The 25,785-nt window shown below is 31.9% G+C and overlaps 5 protein-coding genes across 5 annotated transcripts; 3 read left to right on the top strand and 2 right to left on the bottom strand.

Annotated features, from left to right (window-relative positions):
* The first annotated feature begins 14 nt into the window (after positions 1 to 14).
* Positions 15 to 1,127, top strand: LOC139089914 (uncharacterized). The gene is made up of 3 exons (XM_070639557.1): positions 15 to 130; positions 215 to 340; positions 400 to 1,127. The coding sequence occupies exons 1-3, from the start codon at positions 104 to 106 to the stop codon at positions 847 to 849; spliced, it is 603 nt and encodes a 200-aa protein (XP_070495658.1). The 5' UTR covers positions 15 to 103; the 3' UTR covers positions 850 to 1,127.
* Iswi (Imitation SWI) lies at positions 980 to 4,824 on the bottom strand. The gene is made up of 7 exons (XM_070639556.1): positions 4,664 to 4,824; positions 4,375 to 4,583; positions 4,204 to 4,310; positions 4,060 to 4,149; positions 3,594 to 4,001; positions 1,717 to 3,528; positions 980 to 1,571 (listed from the first exon to the last, which is right to left on the bottom strand). The coding sequence occupies exons 1-7, from the start codon at positions 4,721 to 4,723 to the stop codon at positions 1,225 to 1,227; spliced, it is 3,033 nt and encodes a 1,010-aa protein (XP_070495657.1). The 5' UTR covers positions 4,724 to 4,824; the 3' UTR covers positions 980 to 1,224.
* Positions 4,825 to 7,510: 2,686 nt separating this feature from the next.
* Positions 7,511 to 17,798, top strand: LOC139089998 (uncharacterized). Its single transcript, XM_070639662.1, has 4 exons — positions 7,511 to 7,648; positions 13,356 to 16,387; positions 16,463 to 16,557; positions 16,627 to 17,798. The coding sequence occupies exons 2-4, from the start codon at positions 13,363 to 13,365 to the stop codon at positions 16,705 to 16,707; spliced, it is 3,201 nt and encodes a 1,066-aa protein (XP_070495763.1). The 5' UTR covers positions 7,511 to 7,648; positions 13,356 to 13,362; the 3' UTR covers positions 16,708 to 17,798.
* Positions 17,799 to 19,796: 1,998 nt separating this feature from the next.
* LOC139089949 (uncharacterized) lies at positions 19,797 to 23,059 on the top strand. The gene is made up of 2 exons (XM_070639608.1): positions 19,797 to 20,115; positions 22,197 to 23,059. Exons 1-2 carry the CDS (start codon positions 20,107 to 20,109, stop codon positions 22,905 to 22,907), a joined length of 720 nt encoding a protein of 239 aa, XP_070495709.1. The 5' UTR covers positions 19,797 to 20,106; the 3' UTR covers positions 22,908 to 23,059.
* LOC139089948 (SET and MYND domain-containing protein DDB_G0273589-like) lies at positions 22,958 to 25,753 on the bottom strand. Its single transcript, XM_070639606.1, has 2 exons — positions 25,180 to 25,753; positions 22,958 to 23,971 (listed from the first exon to the last, which is right to left on the bottom strand). Exons 1-2 carry the CDS (start codon positions 25,649 to 25,651, stop codon positions 23,085 to 23,087), a joined length of 1,359 nt encoding a protein of 452 aa, XP_070495707.1. The 5' UTR covers positions 25,652 to 25,753; the 3' UTR covers positions 22,958 to 23,084.
* Positions 25,754 to 25,785: the final 32 nt, after the last annotated feature.

The following is a 25,785-nucleotide window of genomic DNA, read 5'->3' as shown; positions in this document are numbered from 1 at the left end:
AATTTAGAAAGACTGTTGTTGAAGGACAAAACTGGACAAAACAACGATAAATCTCTGAAAAATCTTAATTTACATTTTCTTATAAAACTTAATTTAGCTAACTATGAAGCTTTACTTTGTATTTATAACTGTGAGTATCGTTCATTATTGCAGAATTTATTGAAGAAAACTCTATTTAAGTTATATAAAACTTAATGTTTTCAAAAAATTTCAGTTCACGTGTTTTTTCTTTACTGGATCTTGTAAATCCAGTTTGGAAGAAATTTTGTCGAATCCAAAGGATGACTGCGGAAACAAATGTGGACAACTTAACATAAACATTACTGATTCTAAATGTGGTGTAAGTAAATTGAATGCAAACCTGTACAATATTCAAATTAATGGAGGTTTTGTTTACAGGATCCAGACAAGCGACAATTTAAATTTTTATTAATCCATGATTCACATGATCGTAAAGAAGAAACAGCAGATTATTACGAACATACAGACTCTGAATGCGTTGATAAATGCCCTGCTGACTTTAAACAACGCAACTTTGAGGATTATTTTTTTTGTTACAAGAATGATACAGCTTTTACCACAGCTGCAGATAATGCTGTGATAAAAGCTGAAATGATGACAATTAAATATCCTAGAAAAGACTATAAGAAAGAACCGAATAGTGATGTTGGTATTAATAAAGGTGACAAAGTCGACTATACTTGGTGGATAGTTGGAGGTTTTGTCGCCATACTTATTATTATCCTTACTATATGGATTGGATTCATTTTATGTCACAAGAAGAGAGACAATGCTGAAATAGCAAATGCACCACCGGCATCACCAAACAGGAGACCAGTGCTATTATAAATCAATTTCGACTGAATTTAGTACAAAATAAATCAACTCATATGATGTCAAGATTAAATAAAGTAGTCATGGATTATCTCATTTAAATTATTTCAAATTTATTCAATTAATTAACTTAAATGTTAGTTATTAGAAAATAGTTTGTAATCGCTCATCAACTAAATTAAATTGTAACTTTATTAGGCGAAAAAGCTTGCAGTGGAAATAAAAATAAATCGTGGTAAAACTATTTGCAAATTAAAATAATTAAATTACGATGCAGCACTAAGTTACTACGAGAAACACTCATTAATTAGACACTTATACAAAATAAAACTTGATTGATTACTGAGAATGTTGAATTTATGGAATTATTTCATAAAAATCGTTCCTAGCTTAAACTCGACGCTTCTTCTTTGTTGATCCTGTAGCCTGACTTGCTGCTCCATCATTCTTCCTCTTTTGTCCAGCTTTAGCCTGTCCTACATTATTAGTCTTCTTTTTCTTGTCAAGTTTCTCTTTTTCTTCAATTTCCTGATTTTCTCGTTCAATTAATGTAATCAGTGTGTTACATCTTCTTTGTAGTTCCAATGCAGTCCTTGATTTTAGGAACCAATCGAATCTAAATTGAGGCGATGATCGAATTGCTGAACGTAATTCTTCATAAACATTTTCCTTATCAAACCCAAGTTTATGAAGCATACAAATGAGGAATCTGTCCTCTTCTTCGATGTAGTTCTTCCCTATAAAAAATAACATTTAATATTAATAACTTGTCTATATAATGAAGTGTCAATAGTGGTGTGCAATATACGATTATTAATCATACATAGGAGGAAAAAGGAACCATACATTGCACACTAGTTTTGTCCATAGTCAGACACTTACCTTTATTGTTTCCATATGAAATACGCAATTGATGGAATGGAGCACGATATCGGGCCATTTTTCCATCTAATGCCTTTTTGATCGATGCACGTCTTTGAATTTTAGTTTCTCCTCTTTCAATTTGTGCCATAATTCGCTCAATGTCTTGCAATTCATGACATCTTTCCCAAAACACGGAACTATATTCCATAACTTCTTCTGGTGTCTTTCCTTCAACTTCCTTTGCAATACTTTCAATATCATCACGTCCATACTTCTCGTTAGCTTTGATAAATTGATTAAAGTCTCGTTTGCTCCATGTTGTAAATCCTTGTGTCAAAAGCGATTCCTTTTCAGCGATTTCATCATCACTTAATGGTTCAGCCTCATCAATTTTTCGTTGTTCTTCTCGCTGTGCTTTATTTGCTTCTGACCCTAAGTCTGGATTTTTAGGTGCCTTCCAGTTGATTGATTTACGATGCCAGTAAATTTCCTGATCTAAAAGCTCAAAAAGTCTCGGTGGGAAGAATTGGAAATCTTGTACGATTGGTTGTTTAGCTGGTCTTGGTGCTTTAGGTGCTTTTGGTTCGGCAACTCGAAGAGCTTCCTTAAAGTATGCATCAACAGCATAATTTGCCTTTCTTTCTCTTTTCGGTGGTTCAATCCAATTTCCTAAAGTCTGTAATTTCTGTTTTTCACGATAATCTTCTCCTTCAAATTCATACAATGATGTTGTTGGTTCTGTATCAAGTGTAAATTGCCTTAATGAACTTTCTCCCAAATCGTCCAATTTCTTTTGATCCTGATTTGTTCGTGCTTCACCTCTTTCTAAAATACTGTCAATATCTTCGTCTGTAATTTCAGAGTCTTTAGATTGAAAGACATGATTAGCGCCAAAACGAATGATATTAAGCATTTCGTCCTTATTTAGTTGAGCTGATTTGTTGTCCATTAATCGTCCTTGTTGAATAACCAATTTATCAAGTCGCAATTTGATATCAGCACGTTCAACAATCTTTTCATCAACAGTATTTTCAGTTACAAAGCGGAATACTCGTACTTGTTTCTTTTGACCAATACGATGTGCACGATCCATAGCTTGTAAATCCATTTGAGGATTCCAATCACTGTCATACAAGATAACAACATCAGCTGTTGCTAAATTAATACCCAAACCTCCAGCTCTTGTGGACAACATGAATACGAATTTCTGTGAATTTTCTGCATTAAAGTCGGCAATCATATTTGAACGATCTTCGTGTGGTGTTTGACCATCCAAACGGCAATATTTGTATTGACGCCAGCAACAATAATCTTCCAAGATATCCAATATACGTGTCATTTGTGAAAAGATTAAAACTCTAGAGCCTTGTTCTTGTAATCGAGGTAATAATTTGTCAAGTAACATCATTTTTCCACTGTTGTCAACTAAATGTTGATCTGTTGTGTATGGTGGACCTGGTTCTGCGCCATCAAACAAGTATGGATGATTAGTACACTTTCGAAGCTGCATAAGAATGTTTTGTAATCTCATCTTTTCGACTTTTCCAGCGCCATTTACAATATCGATGTCTTTTAATAAAATCTTTGTGTACCACTCACGCTGCATTTTTGATAGGCCGACATAAACTTTTGTTTCCTTTTTCGGTAATAATCTCTTTTCGACTTCAGACTTTAAACGACGAAGCAAGAAAGGCTTCAAAACGGCATGCAAACGTTCAATCATCTGATTATTTCCCAAACATTGATTTGTATTGAACCAAGAGTCAAAATCATCAGCATTGTTGAAAACATCAGGTAGTAAAAAGTTCAATAAAGCCCACAATTCGTGCACTAAAATTGTTTTAAACGAAAACGTAAATAAATATTAAATTGTGAAATTCAATGAGTATACTTACAGTTGTTTTGTAAAGGAGTTCCAGTAAGAAGTAAACGGTTTTGTGTCTTAAATTCACGCAAGATTTCTGACAATTTAGATTTCTCGTTCTTAATACGATGTGCTTCGTCAATTACAAGATATCTCCAATTGAATTTCTTAAAAACAGATTTTTCACGAATACACATTTCATATGATGTGATACAAACATCCCATTCACCAGGCATCATAACTTCACGAATGAATGTATTACGAGTTTCTTGGTCACCAATCAAACAAACTGCTCTCACAGATGGACACCAGCGATTAAATTCATTTACCCAATTCTGTAAGGTTGATTTCGGCACAATGACAATATGTGGTCCTGCCGCATTCTTGAAATGTTTCAAATATCCAAGGAGTGAAATCGTTTGAAGTGTTTTTCCCAAACCTTTAATTATAAAACTTAATTAATATAAAATACTTCTTTAATATCACATATAACATACCCATTTCATCAGCCAAAATTCCGTTGATTCCATTTTCATACAAAGAAATCATCCAGTTGAGACCACGAACTTGGTAATCACGCATTTCGCCTTTAAGAAAAAATTGTTTATTCTATTTGCTTTTATGTTTCATTCATCGTTTACCTTTGATGTAATGCGGTGATGCCTCAAACCGAAAAATGGCTTTTGCTTTATTCGTTTCTGCAAGAAGTTCTTCATCTTCTTCTTGTTCAGTTTTTCGGTGTCTGTGACTGTTAAATACATAGAAAACTATTGTTTAAAAAATGTATATGATTAGAAACTTTAAAAACTTACTCTGCTGGATCAATTGGGGTAGTTGGTTCCTTTTTCTTGCTATCATCCTTTTTTCGTCCTGTTTTTTTCTTTTCTGGCGTTAATTTCCCGGAACCAGGCATAAAATGTGAAAAAATCTCAGTTTGCTTCAATAAGAAGTCAAATCTTTTGCTACGATTTGAGCCCACATCTGTTTCTTTATTGGAACTGCTTTGCGCCGAAGATTCATTCTATATTGAATAAAAATATTAGGAAAAAATCATGGTTAATGTAATTTCGAGACGCTTTTAATTTTTCTCACTTTTCTTACCGAATTTTCATTTGTGTCGTTAGTATCCATCTGATCGATTGATTCCTCGCCTTCAGACATGTTGTACACTAATTTTTAAGTATGTTTGATCACTATTTACGGCTACAATTTATATTTTAAAGTTTTTGCAGATGAGTTTCTAGATAATTTGTTATTCCATAACTTTCTTTCAAAAGCGCGCGAAACTTTTTCAAATTTTTAGCCGTTATGAATTTTGGTTAGAGCATTTTTACAAAACAAAATAAATTCAAATATTTTTATAACGGACTAGGTAGGTATTTATTTTTTCACAACAAATTACCGATTTTTCACAAACTATTTAGTTGTCAATAATATTAAAATATAAAAGCTAGCATGGCACCATGAGCATTAGACTTGGTATGTAACATTATTGTCAATTAGCATTTCACTTTCGCTGGATAATGCATGTATGACTTTTTATGAGCACTTAAATGCATTTTTTACGAGTGGATATCCACACATGAACATTAAGTTTTAATAACTATCCAAATAAATCGTAAATAAACATATACGCTGTCCTGCTGAGAACTTAAAATTCTAAGTATTTTCCGTGTAATTGTTTAATATCTTTTTTATGTTCTTTTAATAATGACCATCGTCAAAAATTAGAATTAAATAATATGATGCAACAACTGGCAACAGCATATAATTGATGAGTTCTTTCTACCCTGTTGTTTCTCTTCTATCCTCCTTTTTGACGCTCTTTCATATCACATTAATGTGATGAGAATTTTTTATGACTGAGATTATGTTTATCCAATGATTTTTCTAAATTAATGAATTTCTACCTGGAAATCACTCTTCAAAAAGTTATTCAAGCATTTCTTTCCTTAGAATCGCTTGAAGCATTCTTGAGCATTAACATTAAAAATAAACAAACGCATTCAATTTCAACGTCGAATGAATGGAAAGTTAGTCTTGCGGATTTCATTGAATTTTGTATGAAAAACATACATAAATTAGCCTACAATTGCTACTTTTACGAGGGTGCCACCAAGTGCCACTATTAAGATAAAATTCACATATATGTTAATTAAATTTCTCTATACAGTTTAATTACTCTCACTTTAATTTTGAAATAAACAAAATTAAAGCTTTTAATTTCATCCCGTTAGTGCTTCTAGATTGGGTGCGAATCAAGTTCCATTTTATTCACCATTACTGATCAAGTAGCGTCACTTTCGATTTCATTTTCATGATCGTTTTTTGCGATTATAAAATAAATATTGCAGCATGAACATTCCTGATGATAACTGTAATCTCTAATTGTCACTGCCATGCATGAAAAATAGAAACCGGTCAATTAAAAGTTGACGTTATCACGTAATCTTATTAAATCCATTCTCACGATCATCTGATGCCATAATTTACTTATATCACGTTCTTAATTACAAGTGTTGGAATCAAATTGAAATAAATCATAGGAATTAAAAATTAAAAGGCTTTATGATCCATGAAGCTATGGAATTAAGTAACAATAACAGCAATAAGTCAAAAATATGTATGAGGAATCGATTCTTTTCTTCTATACATTTATTGATGAATTTATAGCTATGGATTGGCAGTAAATAGACTACTTTCTCATCTTATTATTCAAATATGTCGGATGTATCAACATCTCGTCATTGATGTCGTAATTATGTTGATTATGTACATATGAGGAACACACAAATTCGTTTAACTTCTAGATTACTTCTGACCTTCCGCTATATGATCACGCAAATGTAAAGCAATTAAAGTGTTTTTGGCTATTACAATTACTGCCATTTTCTCGTCTTCACTTTCATTTGTCGTGTTTACGTTTGTTTCTTCTTCTTACTCCATTCTTAATTCTTTCTTCTCTTTAATTTCTCTTCATTCCATTATTCGCGATTGAAATACTTGTTTTTTTGGATAGTTCACACGATCAATTAGCATAAAATGGCAAGTTCGTTAACTTGATGTAAAATTCCTCAACGAGATGAAATTAATTTTAATTCAATTAACTAGATGAATGTGATTGAAACTGAAAGTGATCATGAAATGTTGTCATTATGCCCTACGAACGAATCTACATGATGAAATTGATCAGTTCCAGAAAAAAATCAACAGCAAATTAAATCATTCAAGATCACAAGCTAAGATTTTTTTTTGATTAAATTTAAATTGGAACTTTCTTCAAGTGATTTAAGTCACAATTGTTGCTGTTCACCAATCCATGATGTTGTGCACAGAATTAATTTTCTGGTTACTTAATGACTTTTTTGTGCTTTACCGTAAATATTTTTCATTTTCTTATATTCGATGAGTTCATGCCGGGTTGTACGTTGCATTCAAATTAGGGAATTTTGAGTACATATATTGCACAATATTAAGTTAATAAATTGAGTTTGCAAATCTCCCCAAATCATAAAAATTTATTTTTTCCGACGTGACAATTTTTTCTAAAAAAATTTTACATTTTTTTTATCGCACATGCCATTGTTGTTAAAGTATTAAGTAAGAATACAAAGAAAATTGTGCAACCCGAGAGTGCTGTCGACAGTCGACGGAGAGAGAACGACTTTGAAAGAGAAAGATGTTGAACGGACGGCGGCTTATGGATACATCATGTTGTTTTTACTTTCGTATCATTTCTCTGCTGCACCTTGAACGTATCGGTTAGTCATCCATTAAAAGTGAAGATATATCCAATGAAAATAAAAGTGATTTCAGAATTAAGAAAAAATAAATAATCATTGAAAGTGAAAATTTCTTTAATTAGTGGCTTAATTGATAACTGTTAATGATCAGTACTTTGAGTATTGGAAATCAGAGTTAAGGCTGATTGATTCAATTTTAGAAGGGGTGAAATTTGCTCCTTAATAAATTATGATGGAAAATTGATTGAAGACTTTTATAAAACAGAAGAAAATGTGAATTGTGGATAAAAGTAAAAGCATTAAGGAATTAAATCAGGATACACAAAGCCAATAATTATATTATGTGAGTATTTTTGAGTAACTTTAAGAATTAATGAATCAACTGTCGTTTATTATTCAAATTTTATTTTCAACTTGAATTAGTTGATTTTCCCTTTTAAAGTTGGTAACCCCTTTACCCCCCATGTAAATATTTAGTCTGTTTTTGAATTCCAAAGAATAAACATTTTCGTGAATTATTAAATTCGTTTGAAGATTCTGGAAGGTTCTTTAATTAAGATTTTTAATAAATGAGCATTCTGTTAGAAGTTTCTGTTAAGTATTCTTATGAATACATGAAAAAGATAAAAAATTACGTTTTGTGAAAATTCAGAGGAAAATTGAATAATATCCATTTCAACATCCTGAATATAGCTTTGACAACAAATACTAAGATTGCTCTCTCATGTCAATTGTTTTGACTAAAATCAATAAAATACTTAAGATTATTGAAGAAAAAAAGAAATCTTTTGTATCCGGATTATTTTATGTCCCGAATTGAATTCCTTTGTTCATTGTCAATTGAATGACTCTCTTAAAAGGAATTGACGTTTCAAAGAGAAAAACTTAAGAGAACTCAATATTTTAAAATAATCATTTCTAGGGATTGATTACAAATTACATCCATTACATATTAGTTTTTTTGCCTTCCTTCCAACCGGGTTTTCACTTTTATTTCAAATAATTCTCACGCCTAAGGTTTCATAAATTACCTTTCACCCCATAATTATTGCAAGTCATTTTTTAATGACCACCTAGTAGATTAAAAATCACAAAAACTTCTCTGAAAAATCAAAAGTTATCCAAGTTCCTTTCCAATTCAAGCATAGAAGTCATTCATATTACAAAACAGCAAGTAGAACAGGAACATTTCTAGAATTCCCGAATGTAGCATTGCTGACCCACTTATGTCTGAATTAAATATTCAAGAAATGACATCACAAGTAATAAATGAATAAGACAAATGTCTTTTATTGAATAACAAAAGAAAAATTAATTCCGAGCACTATCGGCAGACGTGAAAATGTGTACATAAAGGCTGAATGAATGAAAATAAAAGTTTTGATAGCGTACACATTAGTGGCACATATTTATGGGCTATAATAATTAATAAATTTTCTTTATCGACTGATTTTCATTGATATAGGCATCTAATTCCAATTAGTAGTTAATTAACACGAGATTATTATGACTCATGTTTTCCAAGTTCATTCACTTGCCATTTTATGGAAAATTGGAAGTGTGAGAAAAATAACATAATTCAAAGCACTTTATTTCAATGGCGAAAATGAAGAAAGAAGTTGAGTGAAATTACAGAATTAAATGCATAAGAAAAGAAGTGCCTCGAATGGAAATGAAAGTGAAGATGAGAGAAGTTTGTAATTAAAAATCACCAAAATTAAGCTATATGCTGCTCGCTGTGTACGGCATGTCTAACAGATAATGTGAAATTTTTCCTTTTCTTGATCCATTAATTAACTAAAATTTTCGTACTTTTATTAGTTCCAATATATATTACATGTCTCATTAAGCAAATATTTAACAATTGATCAGCTTGAAGTCTATTTTTTGGGGAAATTACCGCACTGACCGGTAACTTTTTTGCTCATATTTCCGATACATTGAAATAAGATGAGAAAGTAGACTATTTACTGCCAATCAATGGCTATAAATTCATCATTAAATGTATGGAAGAAAAGAATCGATTCCTCATACATATTTTTGACTTATTGTTGTTATTGTTACACAAATCCATAACTTCATGGATCATAAAGTATTTGAATTTTAATTTCTATGATTTATTTCTATTTGATTTCAACACTTGTAATTAAGAACGTGATATAAGCAAAATTATGGCATTAGATGCTCGTGAGAATGGATTTAATTAGATTACGTGATAACGTCAACTTTTTCTTGTCCGGTTTCTATTTTTTCATGCATGGCAGTGACAATTAAAGACTACTGTTATCATAAGGAATGTTCATGCTGCAATATTTATTTTATAATAGCACGAGACGATCGTGAAAATGAAATCGTTACTGATGCAATTTTATACCTGATCGAAGTGATAATGTACATCATATAACTCTACATTTGTCCAAGAGAATGCTTGTGTCAAACAACAAAATTTGCACATGCTTTCTGCCAATCACATCAGGACAAGTAAGAGCAATTAGAAAATCAGTGAAATTTAATTTATGTACATTTGTGTCAATTTTCATGATGGTACTCACTTCATATGTAAATTTTGCATGTTTCTCATGATGTAAGTATTGCAAAATATGTAGCCAACGTTTTCTAACAGACATGAGACATTGAAGAGCATTTAAATTTTGTTTGTTACTTGTTGCTACTTTTATGTCACTCCGTCTGAATAATACAATAGATTTATTTGACAGATAAGTGAATGAGATTTATTGCATCATAAATTGTGGCTGAATCAGACTTCTATAGAAGTGTATAATGAAGTTAGTTTAAGAATCATTGCTTTGAATTGTCATCTTCAGAACTCGATGTCGACTCTGATTTAATATGGATTTTTCCATAGAAAACTCGAATCGCCTTCGATCTCTGACATGTTCCATTGTAATTGACGAATAATCTTTGAAGTAGAAAATTCTAATCCTGACATTTTCCATTAACCTGTTAATTCCACTTCAACAGAAATTGTTGATATTTGTGAATGAACATGATAAATAGTCAAAACATGATAATGCACTAAGATCATCGTAAACTAGTCAAATGGAATCTTCAGGTAGAAATTTGATATTTATTCTTAAAGAATTATTACAGAGATAATATCAATGGTAAAGAAGAAGGTCCTATTCACATGAATATGTTAAAAGATCAAAAGAATGAAGGCACGAAGGATAAAAATCCCATCAAAACTATTTCATTTGGAATGAAATTTGAGTTTGAAACATAATTTGTGAAGAATCCCATTAGTAGATTCAAATCTTGTGATTAAATTTATGGAAATATAAAACAAAATTCCATTCTCCACATCATGAATCAACTAATTTAAACACTATTTTGCATTCACTCTCCGTAGTCACTACAAAATATTTTGATCAGCAAACTCATGCTGTTAAATATTTTGAAAGCGACAATTTGATGATTCTATAAACTAAGAGTTGGGAAACTCAATTGTTGCCTTCATTTAAATAATGCAATTAAGTTATTGATAGCTCTAATCCTAGCCATGACAATGTGATTACATTCTAAAATGAAATGAAACTTTCAATTTCACATGATGTACTTAAATAAATATTTTTTAGTAGAAAAGGAAGTTAAATAAAGTTTTTGTTAGCAGCTAGTTATCTTGCTTAAGAAAAGGCATTTATCATCTCCATAATTTTAATAATATTGCTTAAGATGAAAAGCAAAATTTCTTTTGGATAGACCCATGAGAGTGAAAATTCATTGCCGCTGATATTTGTTTTAAAGCTTTAAAGTTAAAGCTTAGAGAACAATGGAACCATTGATGTTGCTGCTTTTTGGTCCAATTCTCATGATTCATAAGTTTTTTTCTTCTTCATTTATAATTTCTTTTCTGTCTGAGATAAATATCATCATAAATATTAAATATTATTCATTTCACTTTCTTCTTAAATTTTTTCCCGCGCCTTTAAGCTTTAAGATTCAATGTCAGAAGAAAGTTTAGTGAACTTCAGCTAATGTTTGTTATATAAAGAATATTTTAAGCATGATTTGATCATTCCATAATTATATATTACCACTGTTTTCTAATTACACCTTGGTGTTACGTATGGTAGGCGAATATTACAATTCCAAATGACATATCCGGCAAAGTAAACAACTGGCCTGTGATTTACTATGTTGCTGATATCAGTTTATGAAAAATTATGCACCATATGGAATTCGTCGATAAGCAATCACATTGTTTTTCGTTATGGAATTTCAGGAATGGAAATATCTTTAAATTAATGAATTGAGAAATTACTTTCGTTTCCATTAAAAGAAGTTCAATAGTTTTAATGCTCGATTCAGTTGAATATAAAATTACATGTTTTTATTTCAACCGCACCTTAATGAAATGTGTGTGGATATCAACAATGAGGCATTCAATGTTTACATTTGAAATGCACAATGCGATGCTGAAAATCGGTCGATGGAGTTCAGTAGCTTGCAGAATATTATTATAAATTTTTGTGATGATCTGCATTAGAGGTCATTATCTGGCGTTGTTTAATGAAGATTTCAGCTACTTGGTATCTCATCTTAGCTTTATACCCCTAAATGTTAGTATACATGAGAAGCCGGTACCAAAGATCATTTGATTTGATGCAATCTATTGATTTCCAGAAAGGTCATAAAAAGTCGGAAACAAAGAATTAGACATTAACGCCAATAAATCATTTCCATCAAGTTATGCAAAGACATTGCATAACATATGACAAATGTCGGTTCACAGATTAATTTGTGAGCTAATTTGTCACAATTATTACATACACAAAATATTGGACCTATAAGAAGCTTATCAACAAACTGTAATTAATTTTCTTTCATGAAATTAAATGTTTAATTAGAATCGAAAGCTCATAGAGTCAATAAAACATAAAAACCGATTTTCCAGCCACAGTTATTAAATGATACAGAAATAATTGAGTCGGATACTTCTGCTTTCGCTTTTATAAAATAATAATTTTAATATCCATATACTATCATGTTCCAGGCAATCTTGTTAGTCGTGCGCGTGCAGAATGTGTTTGCTATGACACAACGTTGTGCTGTTGCTTCTTTTTCACTTTCATTTACTATTTTATACTTCGATCAATTCAAAATAAAACAGTAAGAGAAATAAAAACATTAAAACAACATGTGGGAAATAGTAAGAACGCTGTAAGAGATATCTGCTAGTCGATGCAAATAAGCAATAAAACTTGAATCGTCAGTTACTCTCACGAGCATCAACATTAACATTTAATTTTCTAATAATTGAATTTTATTATGGGTACAGCATTTCTTTCTCCTCACTCACTTAATCTATGACTCGTTTTAATTTAAATCAAGTCTTGTAAGAGATAAATGCCGGATGAATTTATTAGCAGTCATTTATTTTTTTTTGTTTGTAATCGAATTTGGAAGTGGATTTTCACTAAACATTACTTGAATTATTACACTGAATGTCTGCCGGATGAGACTTTTTGACTGTTTTTTTGTAATTGAAAAACTTCCCATTAACATTCATGATGTCGCATAATCATCCAGTAAAATGATTTTTTATGTGTTTTTTGAAAGAAAAAGAGAAATTGGAAGTAAGCCTGTTTTTAGAAAATTATTAAAATTACACAAAATAAATATGACAGTAATTGTATGATATATGCCTTAAAGCTAGACAAGTTAAATATATATACACCTATGTTTCACGGCTATTAACGTTTTATTCCTTCTACCTTGAACTTGAACCATTGAAAATTTTGTTACTTAATAAACGTCATTAGTCCAAAATGTGAAGATAAAGAGGAATAGGAGAGAATAAGAAGAAACCGATGAAGATGATTAATCGTAAAAACATTGATGCAGGTCAGTTGCATCACATGTGTATGAGATGTCCATAAAACATTTTAAAAGCGGTGCTAATGGAATGCCGTAAAACGATTAGTGCTCGAAAAAGGGAAAATAAATTTTAATTATCGTGGATAATTCTAAATGGTTTATAATTTGTAACCTTTATCTTCTTTCTTTCCTTCTCTTACTTCCTATTCTAGATTCAAAATGGATTTAAAAATTCTTATACTAATTGTGATGATGAATCACATATCATCGTCGAGTTCGGAGTTGCTTAGAGCACCGCAACAACCGCATAATGATTATGCATTCACAAAATTTCGTCCGCCACCGCCGCCATCAAGAGAACCGACATTTATACAAAGAATAACAAGTTGGTTCTTTCCCTGGGGATATGGAGCAACAGAAGAAGAGGAATACAACATACCAGCATCATCAAAAATTGATCATTTAGCACCTCCTGTTCCGCCATTACCAACAATCCCATCTCAATCGCCTTTACCGAGGTTTAATCCAGTACAAGTTAGAGATACAGAACCAACTACAGCTCGAACGACTCGAGCAACTAATACAAAATGTTCTCCATGTAATAAAGTTCCATGGATTCCAATGGTGCCAACTTATCAACTTCCAATTGTAAAAGGAAATCAGCAAAAGCCACAAGAATCTCAACAGCAGCAAGTTTATTTTAAACATTATTTCGGAAATGAGAATCAATATGCTCAAGTTCCACCTGTACAGAATAATGGCTACAAGTATAATCCACCATCTAATCCAACATTATCACCGACATATGGAACACCTACAAAACCTGCCGAAATTCCTTCGACAACTCCATTGAAAATACAAGAAAATTTTGGATACAATCAAGGACATCAGATTTACGGAATTCCACAAACTTCACAGAAGCCTATAAAAATTATTCAGACAACGGGATATCATTACACGACACCATCAACAACTCAATATCAAGGAGGTTATCAGTACACGAATCCATCATCAGCTTATCCACCAGTCACCACGGTTCGTCCAAATTTAAATACAATTGATACTTCAGTGATAACATTCACGACGAATCGTCCACAGCAAAATAATCGACCTTCAAGATTTACTTCCATTGGAAATGGTGTGACAAATGCTGAATATATACCACCTCCAAATATTTTGCCATTAGAAGGTGAAAATGGTGGTTTTGTGCCTATACCAATACCTAATTTGTCACCTACTCCTATACCACCATTATTCGATGCTCAGGACTTCCATGAAAATACATACACAAATCAACAGACAGGATTTATTAAATTAGTGCCATTAGAACCAGTTGCACAGCAATCCAATAAAGTCAATGTCCAATCAAAACTAGAATCAGAACATCAGAAAAATAACAAAAATAATGGAATTGAGGTTATTAGCTCAAATCTTGTAGCTGAATTTAGTATTCCTCAAGAAACTTCGCGGGATGATAAAATATACATCAATCAAAATCATGTCCATCAAAGTGTAAATTCATTAAGTCAACAAAATGTGTTGAATCAACAAGCTGTGGATCATAATCCATCAGTAATTAATATCGACATCAGGAACAACATTGATAATATAAACACAACATTAAGTGCGCCAATAGTTGTTGAAAGTTTAGAATCAAATGCCGCAGACAATGCTCTCGCGGAATCCGAGAATAATTACCAACAAAATGTTAATCAAGACATTGATGTGATATCATTAGACCAATTAAAAGGTGATAATGATGAAGGAATTGTAATTGATCATACAAATCGCGTGCCTTTATTACAAGACAATATTTTGGACAAAGCAAGTGAAGAAGAAGAAGAACAAGTAATAGAGGAAGAGAGCACAACAACAACGGAAAGCAATTATTATGTGAAATTTGAGCCATCAATTCAAACTGCGGCTGATTTAGCAGATGAAGCACGTAAGAAGAATCAAACAAATATTAATAAGAAGCAAAAAGATCGTGAGACTCCACTTGAGCTACTTGATTCGCCAATTTTCCATACAACACCAAGAACAACAACATTGAAGACAACAAAAGCACCATTGTCAAATACACCTCCGCCGTTTAAGCCTATTGAGGATTATACAAAAACATTAGCTACTTTATGGTATTCTGCTACATCATCGCTACCAATTACAACTTCAACAGAAGTAATTTCTACAACGGATGTTCCAACAACAATATCAATAACAGAGTCAACAACAATTAATCACATTTCGAAACTTGCAAGTACTTTATTCTCAGGCATAAATCTCCCAAAAGAACCAATATTGAAGTCAATAATTCCATCAACAAAGAAACCAAAGCAGATCCAAATTGTGATTCCATACACATCATATCATAAGCCAGCACCATTTAAACCACAAAATGAGCAAGAGATAATCACATATAAGCCTATTAGAGGTCATTATGTGACTCATCCGCCTCGATTTAAAGAAACTTCCACTGAACCGGTTAAAATTAAAGAAAGCTCAACATATCCAGCAGTTTCATTTGAACCATTATTTAATGCACATGGATATCATAATGATCAAGAGTATCATGAGCACGTACAAGAATCGAAAATTGTTGAATCGAAGCTTGAACCACCAAAGCCGACAAGACAATTAACTAAAGTTGTTGCAAATAATATCAGAGATTTATTAAAGAAAGAGAAAACACCGAAACCTCCAAAACCGCCGAAAATTGACATCATCAAGCTACAGAAGAATATTGATGGATGGACGGAGCAAACATTCAAAGGAAAAGTTAGTACAATTGGTTTAACAGGTCATACAAAGCCGATTCCACGATCATTTTTGACGACAACATCTAAAGCCACAACTTATATGAAAATACCAACAACAACATTAGCACCAAAGACAACATTCGATCCTGATCTTATGGAAGAGACAAGAAAGCAGTATGACAATATTCTATACAAGAAGGAAGAACCTTATGTGAAACGACATGACCGATACTTAGATCGAGATAATGAACTATTATTACTTAATAATAATTTAACTCATAACTTGATTCATCCGGAACCGGTCAAAATTTATGCACCAAAAACCACATTATCTCCGAGAGAATTATGGAAGCGACTGCATACAACAATTTCGCCTTTAAATAATGAGAAGATTTATGTGGTTACTCCACAGCCCATAAAAGAATATGTACATCAAAACAGTACGTTGGCTTATAAACCAAGATTCGCAATTCGACCAACACTTGCAGGCAAGTTAATTGGAATTCTGTTTAAGAATATTCTCATTTATATTCTTATATAATTCTTTTATTATTATTTTGAAGGCATTAAAACAGGAAAAAAATTAAAGCAAGAAATATCACGGAGGATGGATGATTCTATGGATCTTATAGAAGAAACCATTGATGGACGCTCAAAGGTGATTAAAAAATCAATTCCAACTTTATAATTCATTTAAAAGACCGACAAATTATTTGATTCCATTTAGGTTATAAAAATCATTACACCCGAACGAAAGGAAGTGACGAATTCAATTGATTCAACAACCGAGAAGTCGTCTCACTCATAATAGGCCATAAACATATTATTCCATCCCAAAAAAATACATTTGAAATAATTTGTGCAATTTTCTTTAAGCTTGTAACATAATACAGTTCATATTATAGCTCGTTCGAGATTCATTATTTCAAATTGACTCTGACTTTACTGACTCGGGTCAGTGAAATCTGAATTGATTTTTGATGATTATCGATAATATGAACAGATGAGGACTGATATACTGATTACTGTATAGTTTCTAGGTGTAGAAATTTATATTTAAGGACTTATTACTAACACATTAAATTTAATTAATTAAGGAAGGGAAAATTGTTTCTAAATTATGTACATGATACTTGAGAGATGTTGGTGTTGAAGTTAGTTCTCATGACTAGCTTGTATGATAGATTTTAGAAGAGTACGCCAAAGTTATTAATCATTTGAAAAGTCTAGAAAATGTTTTGGATGTTTGTCAATTTTGGGACGAATAGCTGCTACTTTGTAGATTTTGTACACCACGATGGTCTTTAATAGATTCCGATCAAAAGATTCAGCTAACCCGAGTGACAAAGAAACCAAATGTCCATATGAACTTCGGCTCATGTGACACCCATGTGGTTTCTAAAGCGAGTCTTTGTATTGCCCAAATAAGCATATTAGATATGACATCAAATGAATGCAGAATTTACGTCATTATGAGACAATTTTCCCCAAAACCATTTATTTAATATCCATCTATCCAGTTAAATCTTATTGCTTTTGAATGATAAGGAACAAATGAATGAAAGTAATTTGAATTGTATAAAAGTGTTTAATTAAAGGAAGAATGATGAGTTGATGAATGAAGATCATTTGAGTTATGATTGTATTACCATATAGTAATTTAAAATAGACATTTCCTTCAATTCCATATTTAAATACCCCTAATGTAAAGAAAATCTATCTTAAACGTTTATGTCAATAAGCCACTCTTAATATACTTTTGCAATACAACCCTGAAGACGACAAATGTGAACATACATTAATGCTTAACATTAAATTATTAGCACTAAAAATTAGCTTTAAAATTTAACAATTTTAGCACATACTCTATGATCTATTGTAAGTGCACCTAATGATTAATAACGCACATTTTCCTAATTCATTTATACTTACTTATTTGTTCATCTTTAAATGTGTGAAAAAAATCGATCATTTAAGATATTTGCTGTACATTTAAATAGGTAGTAAATTTGCATTGATTACTGAAACCACTAATTAACCTAGCATCTATACTTGACACTGATGTCATGCCTTGTATTTATGAAAATAATAAATCTTCCCTTTTTGAATTGATCAAATTATTTTTATTTGTTTATTATTTCCTTCATTACAACAAGTAGGTAGGCACGCCACATAGTGATAACTGGTGAGAACAACATGAGACATTAAAGTAATCAACATTATTTTTCGCAAATTGAGAATCTTTTGTTCTAAGAACAAGTCAATGTATCAATAATTTGAATAATACGAGTGCGACGACATTCGTCGTGAGATGTATTACATAAGAACTGAATGTCATATGTAAATTGATATTTGCGCTACCTTTTCTATCACACTACCTCCAAAGATTAATGATCTAAAAAAAATTTCATTAGCCGCGCACTTGAAAAAGATTCATTTATAAGTTTTTTTGCGTTCATTTTCCGTGTAAATCCACTCTTACAAAAGCTACAAATCATCATCTCGGTATATATATTTTTTTGGATATTCAAATTTATCTGATCGTATGTGCAATGAAAAAGAATAGAGAGAAAAACAAGTAAACAGAATTTTGTGGGTGGATGATTAAAGGTGCATATTCGCATTTCTTTGTCACACGATTCTTTGACGGTTGGTGAAGTTTCAAGTTCATTGCTTACTGTATGTTATTGTTTTGTAATTTGATGCTATTAGAATTTGCAATAAATTTGACTTACTTGGTTTTCTGACAATTCAAATCAATTGTGATCAACTTCGTCCTTCTATGAGTTCCTTGTTGACTCTCATGCCGTTTCCAACAGCATCATTAAATCCTCTAAAATCAGAAAATTCGCGAAATTTCCCCACAACTACTTATCTTAATCTAAACAAATATTATCTAATCTCATGGCATGCTCCGATTCACACTTGCGCTTTCTTTAAAAATTAAGTAATGAATGTATGTAAATAAAGATGAACTCTATGCTTGCATCCGCGTAAATTAAGCATGTTGACGCATTTCAGTCAGTAGAACAGAGTGCAATCAATTGGAAATTTGCCAAAAAATGCGGTCAATCAAGTTTAATTTGAATTCAAAACAAACATTTGGTATGATCGCAACTTAAAAGACACTTTCAGCACGTTGTGTTAGAGATGTGATACATTTTAAATGAGTTTACAATTGTCATGTATTATTATTATTGTTATCTCCGCTTTGTGTCAATCTCTTACATTGTCTAAGACATGATGATGTTAAACATCCAGCCTCCAGAATATTATTTATTAAATTTAGAAGAATAGGATTTAAACTCTGAGAATTACGATTACCTTTTGGGTGACCGAGAAGCGATGATAAACAGAAAATTTAATATTTTTTTATTGCGCCATTGTTTTGTCAAGCAATTTTCTAGTTTTTATTATTTCATTATAAAATGCACAGCTGATTTAAATGAGGAAATCTCCAACGCACCCTTGTTTGGATTGCTTACTTTGCTTAAAATTTATAGTTTCATCTATCCATATACATATTTTGACAGTAGCTAATGAATATGATGGTCTAACGACCTTTTTGTTCTTAAGTAAACACAGCACATATGATTTCATATTCGTGGGTGCTTAAACCTTATAATGACATAAACGTCCAAATGTTCTATACTGTGCATCAGCAAATTTAACCGCAAAATTAGATTTATTGGATGCACATGCATCATTCAACATGATTTATTCACAATTATTGTTAACAATCATCAGAATCTCATCTCATATCTAAATCCATCTCGTAAATGACATCGCGGAATGCTTTAACACGCGTTAAAAACGTATAATATGCGCTCCCCCAGAGCAAGGTTATTTTGGTATAAAAACTAAATGCTGTTTGTTTAATCGGTTTCAGTTTGAATCTTTCCGTCGAACATTGAAGAAGCAGTGAAATAAGACGCGTGCTCAAAAGGACTTATGAAATAGACTCCATCTCATATACATTGTCATTTGTATTGTTTCTGTCGGAAATGAGTAGATTTTGCCAATAAATAAAGTAGAAGTTATAGTGTACAGTTCAGTTAGTGCTATCAAAGGAAAAGTAAATAAAAAAGCAATTAAGACACTTGAAAATTGCCGCGTATGTGTGGGAACTAAGATTGTTATCAATAAAAGAAAGAGTTACTATTGTGATACATATCAAGAGACAAAGATTTATAATTTTCAAACAAAGATGAAGTCGGTAAGGTGCAACAAACAGTGAAAAACTGTCTTAATTGTTATTACTTAACATCTATAATGGTCAATTTACTGGAAAAATTGTGCGATCAGAAGCAATTTGTAGTGCTTCAAAAGTTTGTAGCTTCAGTCTTTAATGTGTTGAATTTAATTAATTTGTTATGGAAAATTTAATGGATTTATTATTTTTAAGTGGAGCCATAAACCATAAACGGTCGACCTTGCAAATATTTCATAATTATAATCTCAAGAAGCTTTTGTTCTAGTTGTGATAAAATCTGCGATTCTTAATTTTTGGCCAATTAAAATTTCAAAATTCGCAAATTTATGAAGCATTAACATCTTTATTAGCAAGACACTTTAGTATGGGGTTTGTTCAACTATGATGTCTCTTAAGAATTGGGTTTATTAGAACCACTGCCTAGTCAAACAAGCCGAACTGTGTGGCTTCCGAAAATGACTTCCGGAAATGACTCTGGATTGACATTCTGTGTGATTTTGAAACAGAACTATTGGCCAAGCTCTTAAAATTTTGGCAACAAACATGTCTCATCAAAAGCTCAATCCAATACTTTTCAATTGACTGTCCACAACCCTGCATGTAGACATAACATCATAAGTAAATGACCCAACATCCCTCCAAAACTTAAGCCGACAAAGCATGCTTAAAAATTTAAATAAGATTGCAAGACCCACCAGAATTTTGCAAGATCAGTTCCAACATTTTGCTTTTTGGCACCAATCACATACTTGGTATGATCACATGAATATTAAATTAAGGCAATTTCATCACAAATTATTTGGGGTTGTTGGCTTCAAATTTATTTTCACAGCATGTATGTCTTAATTTTTGGGATTCCTAATTGCCTTGTTACAAAAAAGGTAAATTATGTGATTAGTCAAAGCTGTTGAAACTGATTATTTACTTTAATGCTTCATAAATAATTGCAATGAGTGCAAAAAAGTTCAAGATTGATATAGAAGTGTTATATAAATCATAGCTTATCCTAGCCTTAATATTTCAAAATAACTGTAAATCATTTAATCTGATTCAGTAATAATTAAGGCAAGTTGTTGAAGCAACGATTAATTGCACACAGCATGAGCAACTCTGAATCAAATTATTCCATTTTAATCTAATTAGATAGCCTTCTCTTTGCTAAAGATTCCCAAAAATAAAGCTATTACTTAAGGAATCAGTATAAAAATTAAAGTTTGATGACCGAATGCCTACCTGTGCCCATATATAGATTTACTACCATTTAATTATAACTTTGCCAAATAAATTGATTATTTCCTTTTTGAAAAGATCGGGTCAAGTGTATTCTAGAAGGCAATCAAACAAGTCATGCTAATTGTAATGAGTCATTTGAGATTCGATTCCAATGATTTAATGGTGGGAGAATAATTTTGCCAAATTGAGTCAATGCACTTTTGGAATTGGGAAGAACTTCGGTCTTCCACGAAGTACATATGTAAGTCACAGCTTCTGCGAGTCAAGATGCTTTCTGTTCCTTCATGATCAACAATTCTGATGAAAATAATCAAGTAATTTGAACAATCTGAAAGCAAATATTGACAAATTTGAAATTAGGAAGTAGCTTCACATCGAATAAACAAATAGTTCCCAAATAATCAAATAAGGCACAAGTGCTCGTGTCTTGATAATAATACCTTATTCACCGTAAACAACAACATGCTGTTGATATATTAGGAAGAAATTATTTCGAATGTAAACATTCTGTATTCCAATTTCATAAAATATCAAATGAAAGAATGCAAATAAACAAGCTGATGACAACTTCATACTTCATTCCATTGTGTAATACGTCTCAATTTATTATGTCTAACTTATTTGAGGTGAAAAATTTATTCTCCAACACTTTTACCTTGAGAGACGTGCAATGAAAGAGTGGCACAATGGAGATGTGCATGTCTTACTGACTGAGGGCTGCTGCCTTATTTTCCCATATTAAAGATAGAGCAGAATATACAGCGCATAGTAAATTGACATTGTAGCGAGTTAATTTGCATACAAATTATTTATTTTTTAAATTTTTTGCCATCTCTTCCATTTTTTTCAAGTACTACTGGTCATTTGTCATTGCTATACTTGTTCATTTATCATTCAATGTTCATGCTGGCACTGAATCATTATCAAAAAATGATCGACCGATCCGTCAAGCTGCATATCGTGGAAATCAAAAGTTCCAAGTTCCAGATTACTTGAGGTACAATCTTTCGCCTGATGCCTACGCAAAAACTTATTATTCTAATGATCATCGTGGTGCCGATGGAAGTTTTGGGTATGAATATGAAACAGAAAATGGAATCAAAGCTAAACAAGAGTCAACCGGATATGGCTTGAATAAAGTCGTTCGTGGGTATTATTCATACATTGGACCTGATGGCAAGCAATACACCACAAACTACATTGCTGACAGATTCGGATATCGTGCATACGGAGAACATTTACCAACACAACCAAACTATATCTACGATCAATCACAATATCCAATCACTCCATCACATTTCCCATCTGCATCATCTAGACCAGGTCCAACATCTTTATATGATCAACAACATCACACGCAAACTGCCTTTGTTCCATCCGAGACACTTCAGTCACAAAACATTTATGTAGCTGACAATTTGCAATCAGATTATGTTAATATAACACCAAAGCCATACGGCTCACAACTACCTGTAAATATTTTACCGCCAAATTATGCAGCACCATCATCATACAATCAATTAGCATGGACAACACCGCGTCCTTATGTGTCATTTGCCTAAAATAAAGAAAAAATATCAAGTCGTGTCTACTTTTTTTTTTAAATTTATTTATTCATTCATCTTAAAAGCATCAGATTTTTTACTACAGTAATTGTGATTAATTATCATAAAGGTCAATAAAACATGGAAGAGAAACAAAAAAAAAACATAAAGGAAGTAAAATTAATTCTTTTATTTTCAGAATGGCAGCAAATTTCCCATCGCATAAAGAAGTCGATTGTTCTGATTCATTAAAATACAGATTTCGTAGGATGGATAGCTGGTGATATTGTCACTGATGTATTTACAGTTCTCTTTATATTGTTGCTTCATATGCTCAAAGGAATTAAAATTCACTTTTGGTTCAATAAAATTGTCATCAAGTCTTGGCATATCCTTGAGAAGTGGATAATTCTTGGCGCATGCTGTACATAAGCAGTCAAATGTATAGACTCTATTAAAATATTCTTTACGGTCAGATAATGAGTGAGTGAGATAGTTGTATCTGTCATAGCATATTGAGAGCTGTTCTCCAGCCTTAATGGGTTTTCGAGCCACAAATACAAACTTATTGTCTACATCAATCTTATCAATGTTTGGATCACATGAATGTGCAAAATATGCAGCAAGAGAGCATATGGCATATCCTTTACCAGGTGAATCTTCTTCTGATGACCAAAAGAAGTGGAAGAAGTTGACTGTCATGCTTTTCATGCAATGGACCAAATACTTCCTCAAAAAATGTCTCTCATCTTCTGTTTTGGTCTGCTCTAAATCTCTTGTAACTAATTCATACTTTGCATATGCTTCACTTGACCAAGGTTCACGTTCTGCTAAAGTCATTGTCGCCAACATGCGATTCTTTAAATTTTTATTATTATCCGGATCATTAAGGTCGAAATTCATGATTGTCTTTTTTGGATCATGATTGTTCATCAACTTTTCAAGTCCATTCAAGTCGCCACAAATTTGAATTGACTGATAAAACATTCTTTGTAGCAAAGCCTTCTCAAAATTTTCTTCCATCTTTCCGCATTCATATTCATGAATCTTTGATGTCGCACATTTTTTCGAACAGAATAGAGCTGAGAACAGACAATACTTTTTATTAACTTATCAGTCATAAATAATAAAATTTATGGAGTCAAAACATTTATAATCATGCTAAATTAGGTTACAGCTGATTATAAAATTTATTTGTCCAACAATCTTTGTCCTTTGGGTAGATAATGCAAATTACAGCATGAATAAAATTGTATTCTTAGTGATCAGAACAAAAAAGTTTCAATAATCAAAACAAATGACTTAATAGTGCTGACTATAAGTCTGTGATAGCCTCATACAAGTTGTGCTTATTATTAAACAGTCGCTTGTTAATTATAATAAATAAATTATATGCGATAACAAAGAAAGATGATGAAATAAACAAACTTTCGTTAATTATCAAAAGCATAACTATAAACAAGGTTCTTATGACGATGAGAAATAAAGGAAAATCTTAAAGATATTGGCACTGCTTATAATACAGAATTCCATAAACTCACATTGTTTTGCGTATAATTTGCAACATTTTCTACTGTATGTTGTGTTATGTCAGTACAGAAACATTGTAAGTGCTTTAATATTCACTGATCTTGCTCACTGATCGAGTTTGGTCACGTAAGCATGCAAATTTCTAAGATTTATTCTAAATTAACCAATAAAAACAACATCCATATTTGATTGTGGGCTATTCCACAAGCCCTCACGTGATTCGATTTCAACTCTTGACCAGAATAGAAATAAATTATAGCTCACAATAATGCGGTAGTAAATTATGCTGATATGACAATTGACGTTTGAAAATGCTTACACAATGTAACTAGCAACACCCGGTTGTAAGCACATTATTCATGAACTGATTGTAACACATTTTGTATTCCTGATAAAACTTTTTGTTGAAGCTATTGGAAAAATCCCAGAAAACCTGACAATTGTTATTTGACAGCCTCAGCTGTATCTATTGTTTACAAGGCTCAAACAGATATGATTAAGAAAGTAGAGCGTAACTGTCATTAGCTAACGTTATGTGTCATTATCAGTATCTCGCATAGCAATAATTTTTGAAATTCTTTAAGGTTAATGACTTTCAGCATCAAAAGTCTAATTTCCTATACATTGAGCAAATGTGAACATTGGCACTAAGTTCTATGCATTATCAAACTCGATCGACTTTGTTGCAATTTAATTTTTAATCACATGCACTTAACTGCTAAGTCAGTAACTGAATAATGAAATGTTGTTCATTCCTTACCAGTAGAGCACTTTTCACATGGAATTAAATTCAGCATGTTTTGTTTCAAGCATACAGCACATCGTGAATTTCTTTCCGATGGCGATATTATCTTGTAGAATGGTTCCTCCATAATCACAATATCACCAGGCGCTAAGTCCTTCTTTGTAGCAATGAATCGTCCATAGACATCATTTTCCTTCACTTCCAGACAATCAGCAATAAATGGAATTTTTGGATTCGGTGGATGTGAAAGTTTGAAAAAATTGTCAAAGGAATCAACTGAACAATTATTGTCAACAGAAGCCTTAAGCGTGCCAAATTTGCTATATACTTTTCCACGTGCCGCCATGACTTCTAATGACTCAGCTGATTCAGTAGTTGCAAAACGTAAACAATTATTGTAGTTTTTAAGAGCATCTGAATTTTTCCCAACTGCCAACAAATCACTTGCTTTTTCACTGTAATTCTGTGCAACTTTGTTGCTTTTCATTTTCTTAAAATATTCTGTAGACTTTGATTACTTCTGTTTTCCACTTAGAGGGTGTAAAATACACTGAATGATAACTAAAATGTCTTTTGGTTATAAGCACTGCTTATATACTGTTTTCGCTCAATTGAGAATAT

Source organism: Chironomus tepperi, unplaced genomic scaffold, assembly GCF_022539635.2.
Source record: "Chironomus tepperi strain 1889 unplaced genomic scaffold, CSIRO-AGI_Ctep_v1 contig_196, whole genome shotgun sequence".
Lineage (NCBI taxonomy): Eukaryota > Metazoa > Arthropoda > Insecta > Diptera > Chironomidae > Chironomus > Chironomus tepperi.
This window is presented reverse-complemented; position numbering and strand designations above follow the sequence as displayed.